At 45.7% G+C, this 9502-nt stretch overlaps 1 protein-coding gene across 2 annotated transcripts in view; it reads right to left on the bottom strand.

Annotated features, from left to right (window-relative positions):
- Positions 1 to 527: 527 nt before the first annotated feature.
- CNMD (chondromodulin) overlaps positions 528 to 9502 on the bottom strand; it is a 28510-nt gene continuing 19535 nt past the window's right edge. The window contains exons 5-7 of one of the 2 annotated variants that reach the window (XM_016158170.2): positions 6246 to 6399; positions 4082 to 4245; positions 528 to 833 (exon numbers count right to left, since the gene is read on the bottom strand). In XM_016158170.2, coding sequence (XP_016013656.2) covers positions 618 to 833; positions 4082 to 4245; positions 6246 to 6399 — 534 coding nt within the window. In that variant the 3' untranslated portion in view covers positions 528 to 617. The remainder of the gene's footprint in view (positions 834 to 4081; positions 4246 to 6245; positions 6400 to 9502) is intronic. The other variant, XM_016158171.2, reaches the window with a different exon arrangement.

Here is a 9502-nt window from a genome sequence, read left to right as displayed (position 1 = left end):
GCTCTTTTCCTGGAGGTGACTCCTGACACAGGGCAGCCACCTGTTAGTCACATGCCAGCACACGCTACAGACGATGACTTCCCCGTGGCTGCCACCCTGAGGTTTACAACGCTTACTCTCAGGTTCCATCGTGTGTCCTGTTTTTCTTTCCGTATGTGTTTTTATCTGGGAACTCTGGGGTACAATTGCAAGACTGGGAAGAACAGTAAAGATTAAGAACAATTGAATTCTGTACAAATAACGAGAAAACAGTGATTTGATTAAAAGAAACTCAAGTGTACAACTGAGATCTTTGACAAATTGTAAATAATTTTTCATGTTTATTTCAAAATAGCTTGGGAAAGAAAGAAGCAGGATTTATCTGCAAAGCAAATAAAAAATAGCAAGCAATAAAAGGATGATTATGAGATTTTTAGACTTCCTCGTCAGTACATTCACACATGCCAGATGAAGTTTTGTAAAGCAATTGAGAAATAATTCTGTTAAAAGTGTCTCAAAGAAAATCCCCCAGCCCAAGTGATTTATACTTTGTGGTCCCTTCAGCATCAAGACTCTTCATACTTTGGTTGTCTCATGAGTTAATTCTTACTTTACAGCAGCTGGTATGTGAACTGAATTCACACCATGCCCAAGATGCGCGCCACCCACCAGCTGCACGGCATGATGACCCTGCAGGCCGCCCGGCAGCCTTGGTAGTGGTAGGGCCAGGGGTGGTAGCCCCCCAGGGGCTCGCAGATCTTCTGGCAGTGGGTGTAGCTCCGCCGACACTCGATACAGCAGATGCCTTCGTGGTCCAGGCGAGGGTCGAATGTCATGCCTTCCCCTTCCTGCTGCTGCGAAATAAAAAAAAGGGAATGACTTGTGTTTTCTTCCTAATGAGAGGTTTGCAACTCATTTTCAAAGGAGATCCAGAATGTTTCACTGCTACGAGAGATCAGCATAACTTTCTGTAAGGAGTTTTCAATCTCACAACCTTAAAATTCAGAAATTCTTCTAACGCCAAGGAAGCTCCACCTCCCTAATCTGTCCGTGGCGGGCAGGCCTTTTCTCTGCACGGTGAAGTTTCTCCTCCATGCCTTTGATGAGCCACAGATACTGCTCGGGAGTGACTCGTCTTGTTAAAAACGGGCAGACAAAAAGGAAGCATAATTCAAAGGTGGCATTTCTGCCTCTGCTAATTTTAAGTCAGTGGGACACTGGTTCCCCCTGATGGCGACGGCTTCCGAGCCAGGCCTCTTGGGAGCATGTTTTGGAACTCCCTGGTCTAGGCCAATGGACTGCTCTTCCACTTGTGCTGGCTGAGGACACTGTCGGGTCTACCTCCAGCCTTTGTGTCAACGTTCGGGGTCTGTAACCCTCAGAAGAGGGCACCGTGCAGTGTGTAAAAATCCAAGACCTTAAACTTCACCTTCTGGTGGCTGTGCCGTAATCAGAGTTACATCAACAAAGTCATGGTAATGAAATACCACAAACCTTTCCATTTTTTACCCCTGGAGAGGTTATAGAACTGGATGAACTTGCCCCTACCAAGTTTATGTATCCGGCTTCCTTTTTATGACTATCTAGGGGTACCGTTTCTGTATCTTTAATATGCCACGGAATCACATTGCTCAGAGGCCTTGACTCCATTAGAGCCTCTTTCCTGGAGGTAGGCAGACCTCCTCAGGCAGGTGCCGCACCCAACGTGCCTGAGTGATGCGGACGTGAATGTAGCTACGTTGTCACCGCCTCTGGTACGAAGTCTTCACTCAGATTTGGGGGGTGGGGGGAGCAAGGGTGGCACTTTTATTATGAAAATTTTAAACATACTGGAAAGCGAACGTGTAGTGAACATCTAGAATTGACGATAGCTAATCTTTTGCTAATTTTTTTTTTTTTTTTGGCTGAAGGGAATTGAAAGAATTGAAAACATTGTGGCATTTGACCCATAAGTACATTAGAATGGACTTGGCAAAGTCAGAATATTTTCCTATACAACACTGCCATTGTCGCATCTAACAAAATGAACACTTCCTTCACGCCATCGGATACGGCCTGTGTTCGAGTTTTGTCATCACGATATCGTCTTCCTCATGCCATTCTTCCGTACTCCCCTCGCTGTTTTTGGAGGGGGGGCTCATCGTGGAATAGGTTCATCTGGGATAACAAAACCACAGTAATAATCATGGCTGACTTTTGGGGGGCAGAGGAGTCCAGCAAAGCCTTGTTCAGATGAAAGCAGGAGGAAATCTCAGGTTGTTGCTCTAAGATACTTAAAGAAATATGCACAGGACAGATCGTTGGGAGATGTTTCTGCTTAAAGCTGAACAAGAAATAAAAAACGGCTTTTTTTTTTTTTTTTAAAAGCTGGAAGTGAGGCAGACAGTCCGGTGGCCTGTCTGTAAAGGGCCGACGCCCTCATCCCTGGAACCAGATCCAGCCGGCTCAGCTACCTGGGGAACAAACCACGTTTTCTGTTTGCTTATTCAGATTTTACTTTTTTATTCTTAGAGCGTTAAGGACTGAAGTACTGTGGTGTTCTGCACTTTCTGATAAGCCTTGGGTTATTTAAGAAATGTTTCGCTCTAAATATTTCCAAACTATATTAGTCTAAAATGGTAAACTAGTACGTGTATTGGCAACATGTGAAAACAGTACAGGCCTGAGAAGTTCCGTAGGAAAAAGACAAATGGCTCATCTGTGTACGAAAACCAGGCCAGATAGAACCGCCAGGAGATAAATCTTACACCCAAAAGACTGGTAAGGATGCCTTTTTTTTTTTTTTTTTTTTTTTTTACATTTAATAACAAATGAGTCCATTCATTACTATCTGGAGACAGAGCTGGTCTAATGCCTCGGAAGACAATTTGGTATCCTCCCTTGAAATGTAAAATTCCCATTGACCTTGACCCAGCGGACACTAAAGTCAGTATTTATGCTAACAAGACGTTCCCTCATGTGTACAGAGGTATCTAGTAAGACTAATGCTATGCACCAAGCACTGTGCTAAGAGCTTGCCCCGTACCACCTGATTGACACCCTCCCATAACCCTAGGAGGCATGCGTGTACAAGGCTGTGCACTGTTAGAAGCGTTCATCACAGCAAAAGAAGGAAACGATTGACATGTCCACCAAAGCAGAACTAGTTAAGTGTCTGTACATCTATCCACACAATGCAGTACGATGTGTGGACATTAAAACGACTGAGGTAGATCTGCATAGGAGACAGAGAACAATTTCCAAAATAACTACTGTAACTGGGAAGCAAGCGAGGTACAGAAGTTTTGTGCACTCTTGTATTGAAAGTGTGTGTGTGTGTGTGTGTGTACTGTGCAAAGAGATGGGGCAGAGAGCTCTCTTGTTAATAGGTTGCTCTAGGGAGTGTGAGATGGAAGGGAAACTCGCTTTTCATTGTATACTTTTTTATACTGTTTTAAAAAAATTACGCATGCAATATTTTTTCAATTAAAACACTAGTTACAAACACTTATTTTTCAACTTCTACTTCCAGCAATGTATAGTAATGGTAAATGATACTTTGTGAAGACAAGTTTTTAGCATGTCCGTGTCATCCTGACAAACACCAGGCTCAGTGTTTCAGGCTAAAGCGTGTCCTCCGAGTCTGAGTTCGGCTCCTTGCTGGGCTGGGACCCTGAGGGCAGGCCTAGCTCTGACTGTGCGCAGGGCCTAGGAAGGTGTCCTCAGCCACAGCGTCGGTTGGATGGACGGATAAAGCAGTTGCAAAAGGGGAGAAAGAACACATTCATTCGGTGTGTTGCCCCCAGGGCGCACTCTTGGAAACATTTTAAAATAAATTCCTGATATGAATTTGTCTTTATGGATTTGCCTGTGACTCAAGAATAGGTGGGCACAGAAAACAACTTTGAATACGGGTCAGGGCCAGCAAGGGTTTTACACGACAGAAGTTTAACGCTTACGTGTTCTTATCCGCACTTACAAACCTTGCAACAAGCAAACGAAGATGTATTTTTAAAATCTTGCCTTAAGGTCTCAGCTGAACCCTAAATGCTCATTTGAAACCTCAAGCAGAAGCACCACCTGTAAGGGACCACCCGGGCATTGGGCAAACCCCAGAACGCACGTGGTACGGGTTGTCTGGGTTGAAGGGTTCTGAGTCGTCTTGCACACTGGGTCTGGTTTTGTTGTTCAGTCTTCCCAAGCCCGGGCTGCCCTGTGGTCCACTGCGTGGCCTCGTGGTAGCCATAACAATCTGTGTTGCCAATTCTCTTCTTTCTCTCTGGATTTCTGCCAAATAATAATAATAATAATAATACAAATTCTGTTAGAGAATTCCCAAAGGAAGGTCTGTTTATCAGGGTGAAAAACATAAGGACACCCAAAGAGATATAGCCAGATACCATTTAAATGCATACTGATGATTTCTGTAATAAGATAGTAGGTCTCGGAGTCTTGGGTTAGTACAGATAACCAGCATTTGATTTTATAGCCCCACCTGAGCAGGCATTAGAAGATAGCAGACAAAAATCCATTCTCAGCCCTTTGTTCTCTTCGCCCGCCTCTACTCTAGGGGCTGAGAAAGTAAGACACCGGTCATTCCCCACGTCCCCGGCAGGGAGCGGCCAGCGCTCAGGGAGACGTTTCTGGCCAGCGAGACATGAGCAGAATGTGCTGGTAACAGTTCCTGGAAAAGCTTCTGCTTTCTCGGTGAAAGGGGACAGATGTGGCCTCCTCTGCCTTGTCTCCCTTCCTGGAATGCGGATCTGTCTGGGCCAGGAGAGTCAACCTGTGACCAGAAGTGACAGGCGTAGGGACGAAGGGGCCGGCGTGCGGCGCGAAGCAAAACGGAAAGCCAGCGTGAGAGGTGACACTATCGCTGAGTAGCAGACGACACCAGAAACCCATCTCCAGGCTTCTGGCTGTATGAATAAAAACAACCTGTATTTGCTGAAACCTCTGGTGATCAAGTGCCTGTTACTTGCAGCCCTGTTGCTAACGGAGCGACTCTGGATGGGTAAAACGTCACGGTTTTCAAGGGGATTTATTATCTTGGTCGATTCTTTAAGAGAAATCCTAGGGGATAGCCAAAGCAGATACTTTTACTCATGAGAGCGTCAAGGCTCAGAAAGGCCAGGTGACTTGGCCAGGATCACAGAACGGGTGGCAGAGGCAGGATATCTAGCTCACCACACTGCCTCGCAGGTCCTACAGCATGACCAGTGGCTGCCGAGTGACCAAGACGGAGAGTGCCACCCAGCATGGGCTTTGGGGTCTCCCTGAGTCTGTCTCCTCATCTGTAAAACGGGGATAATAATAGTATCTGATTCCCAGGGTAGTGACAGAGGTCACGGGAATTTGTGTATAAGGATTTTAGAGTGTTTGGTATATAATGAGCACACACACATTAGGTGATAATGATTATATCGTGTTGCTATTTATGAGAACTTAGACAAGCTATGCGACCATCTGTCTCCAGACCATTTTTTCATCTTGCAAAACCAAAACCCTGCACTTGTGAAACAGTAACTGCCCAGCCACCCCCCACCCCAAGTCTGGCAGTTTTAATGCCTGTATTTTTTTAAAGTTTCCATTCTGCGCAATCTCGGTGTTCAATGAAATCTTTCGGAAAACAGCCCAGCTCTACTGTGCTAGGAGAAAGGGCCTTTTCCACGCTTGAGCCAGAGGTACAAAATGGGCCTTTGCCAGGCCAGGGGGGTGACAGTGGTGGAGATCGCCAGCGGGAGTGCCCCTGGGGACGGGGCAGGCTGAGGGGAAGGCGCCCGGCCTGCAGGGGTCACCTGCCCTTCGCCACCCAGAAGCAGCTGGCAGGTGTGCTCCGACCTGGCTCTGAACCCCAGGGCCCTTCGCTGATTTTCACCCAACCCCGAAGCCGACGCTCGAGCCTCGAAGAATCCCGACCTGTGCCCACGGCAGCTGTCGGCGGCCCCATAATTCTAGGTTTGAACATCCCAAAGATTGGGCAGTGTGACAGCTTCTTAGTCCCCTTGATGCTGTACCTTAGGAATGAAAACTAAAACGTAAAATTGGAAAGTGCAAACAACCGAGATTCAGGGGCAGGGAGGAGAGCGGTGGGGGTGTCCTAAGTAAACACTGCGCCCGCTGACCCCACTCAAGGCCGTCACTTCCCTTCCCTGCATCTCACAGGCCGGTTACGTCCCGATGTGTCTTCCCGTTACCCCTCGGGCCCGCGGAGGGCCTCGCAGGAACCTCCCAGGCACGGGCAGAAACTCCAGGCAGCGTCAAGAGAACGTAAAAACGTTCGTTACCTTTCGGATATGTTGGCTTCAGCCAGAAAATAGGAAGGTCGCCACAGAGTTCTGTGACTTTGGAACTCAGGAAGCTGTTGTCCTTCACGGGCTGGTCTGCGGCCACCCAGATGAGAGAGTTTTCTTCGTATTTAACTGGCATGATCTTGCCTTCCTGTAAGTCAAAACGAAAAGCCCTGAGCAAGAAGGACAGTGGGGGACGCGCTGCGTATTAAGAGTCACACGTGGGTAAGAGGCGACTTCGCCTTACAGTAACTTAGAACACTCTGTGCGTGAATGCTGCCCATCCCCACCCCCCACGGTGTTACGGTTCTAGTCTCTTCTCTCTGTAGCCGTCTTCGCAATATTTAGCGCCCCGTCCTCACGTGGTCCTGCCTTTGGATAGCTGCAATGTGTGAAGACCACCGTCCCGAGTGGAAGTGAAAATTAGTTGATGCCAATTTTGAGATTTAGGTTAATCTGATGTTTTTGATCAAAGGTGTTTTTTTGAGGAAAAGCAATCGAGCGGTCTTGGAATCCTACAAAGGGAAGAGGAGCCCTCCATCTGAAGTGAAAATCCTTTGGGGTTTTGTACTGAACAACAATGGAAAAAGCAAGCGATTGGTTCTTTAATGTCTTCAGTTCAAAGTATTATTTAACATAAACCATTTCTGCATTTCCCGGCTATGACAACACATAGCTCAGATGCCCTTCGCATTAAGCACACCCCTGAGATTTCAAAGCTAAACCTTGGATTTTCTTCCACGGTGAGATGCTGAGAACGATGCGATAACCCGGGAGACAAATTTATTTTGCCAGGTTGTTCCTTTCATGTATTTATTAGTTTGCAATAGGTTGGAGAAATTAAAATGTTTTCTCTTTATTTTTAGCTAAAAGCGGCACTTCATTTATGCTGTTTCTCCCCCAGGCTTATGGCTGCATTAAAACAACTCGGAGTTATTGGAGGAAGCTAGCACTCAGGTAATCCAGTTATTTACCTTAAATTAAATGGCTCCATCCAGGAAATGAATGCTCTTTAGGTAGAGTAGTTTTTTAAAATTATACAAAACTGATGAAAAATTTATAAGAGCAAGCAGTGCATAAATCTGCCCCATCACCATCTGAAGGTGTGGGGAGAGCTGGATGGTAGGGATAAAGCATCCCAGAAGCTAAGAACGTTAAGTAAACTTGTGGCTCGCACTTTTGGCCGCCCACCCCATCTCCTCTCTCCCTCCCTCCCCTTGCAGAACAACCCTGCTTTTGTTTGAGACAGCAATGTGCCCGATGCCAAGACAGACATCTGCTTTCGTAGACTCTGTGCCGCCCCGATGGGCGCCCATGTGACCAGTCGGTTCTAGACAATGCGATCCGTGTTGAAGGGCATTGGGTGGCTGAGAAGCCGTCTCCTTTTCATAATTAAAGGGACGTCGTGGTTGACATTCTCGCTCTCTTCCTGACTTCCTTACTTGAACGCATGGTTGATGTTTGGGGCTGGAAGGAAAGGCCAAAAACGCCCAGAGATGCCGGCCACTGAGCCAGTGCCTCAAGCCACCTGCCTTCACATTGCTCGCTATGGAGACAAACAAATCCTTATTTGTTTACGTGACTCTAGTAGTTTCCTGCTGCTGACACATTCCTAATTCACACAAACATATTGTCTGAGTTTGGTTTTGTCCATCAGAGGACCCACTGTGCACAATATAAACAACTAACACACAAGAAAAGTAATTCACTTCTATGGCCTAAGAAAAGAATCAGATGCCAACAAAGATTTAGATACAATACTCTTCATCATGGTGAATTAATTCTGCATTAAAAACATTACTATTATTTGAATTGGTGAATAAGTGAAGACACTCAGGTATTTAAGAACAAAAGACTTTAAAAGTTATTATCGTATGATGACGTATAAGACTTCCATTCCCGTCTACACTTTAGAAGAACTAAAGTTAAGTGAAAATAATAAGGATGTTTAACAGTATAACTTCAGTTATAAAAAGAATATCACACATACTTACATGTGAAGAAAATACACCAAACGATTAACATTAGCTATTGTGGATTATGCAATCATAAGTGATTCTCTTCTTATTCTTTTACTTATTTCCCAAATTTTCGACAATGACAAATTACTGTTTTTAAAAACCAGAAAAAAATTATTTAAAAAAACCCCCAAATATTGTATTGTAAACATATGATTAGCTCTCAGTCAGCTGTGGTTGGGGAATTGGTTCTTTTGGAAGGCAGGAGAGGAGAACGGGTCCTATGTCCCCTCATGGGGACAATGTCAAGGATTATAGTTCACCAAAGTCTTCATAACAGAAACTGAGTGACATGACTTAAAAAAAAAAAAAAAAAGCTGCAGTAATAGAAGTCCAAGGGTCAGGACCAAGGTCTGAGTCTCACTGTGACGCTCTGGACCAGTGAGTTCATGCGCCCCCAGAGGGTGGCGTGGCCCCTGAGGAACGGACCCGAGCCAGGGCAGAGAACAGCCAGAGTGACGAAGGTTTGGAAATGTCTCAGGTCTCACGGGATGAACGGCTGGGGACACTGGGAGCTGGGAGAAGATTAAGGACATGCTAGCGAGATTAACACTCCGGCGTTTGTTTCTAGCTTTTGTTTTGCTTTGTGTTTTGAGATGCCTCCCTTTGCCACTCCTGGGAGAGCAAACAATCAGGCAGTTTCCAGGCACCTTTGCTTACCCTTCTTTTTCCTCTTTGGCCTTCAGGGAGCAGATGCTGGCTTCACCTCCCGCTCAGGGAGACTGGGAGGACCAGAGATGATCATAATAAAATTACCGACTGTAGTGGTAGCCATCTATTCATTACCTAGTAGGTTCTATGGCCGTGGGGACAGTGTGCACACCCCTAGTTTGTAGATGTCAAAACTGAGGCCCACGGAGTGAAGCCGCATCCACAGCCAGCGTCAGAGCTGGGATTTGAACCTGCATTTTTCTGACTCCCAAGTTAATTTTCTTTCCACTAGACCCTGCCACGACTCAAATGGAAGACAGTAATGAATGCGAGTACTTCGTAGCCCTGAAGTCTCAAATAAATGTGTCTTTAGAACTCTCCATGCAATCCTTAAAATAAATGTTTATCAAATCAAGCTCAAAGGCAAGTTATTAATAATAAATGGAAAGATTATGTTTTAAAAAACCTCACAGGTTTGACACATAGAAAAGGAATCCTATATATGTTGACTAGCTTCATTGGGCTGAACGCGAACAACTGGAAAGAAATCGTAGGGGGAGCCCTCTGAGCTCAGCTCAGCACGAC

The sequence above is a fragment of the Rousettus aegyptiacus genome, unplaced genomic scaffold (genome assembly GCF_014176215.1).
Source record: "Rousettus aegyptiacus isolate mRouAeg1 unplaced genomic scaffold, mRouAeg1.p scaffold_m13_p_11, whole genome shotgun sequence".
NCBI lineage: Eukaryota > Metazoa > Chordata > Mammalia > Chiroptera > Pteropodidae > Rousettus > Rousettus aegyptiacus.
The sequence above is the reverse complement of the archived record's forward strand: the minus strand, read 5'-3'. Positions and strand labels throughout refer to the sequence as shown.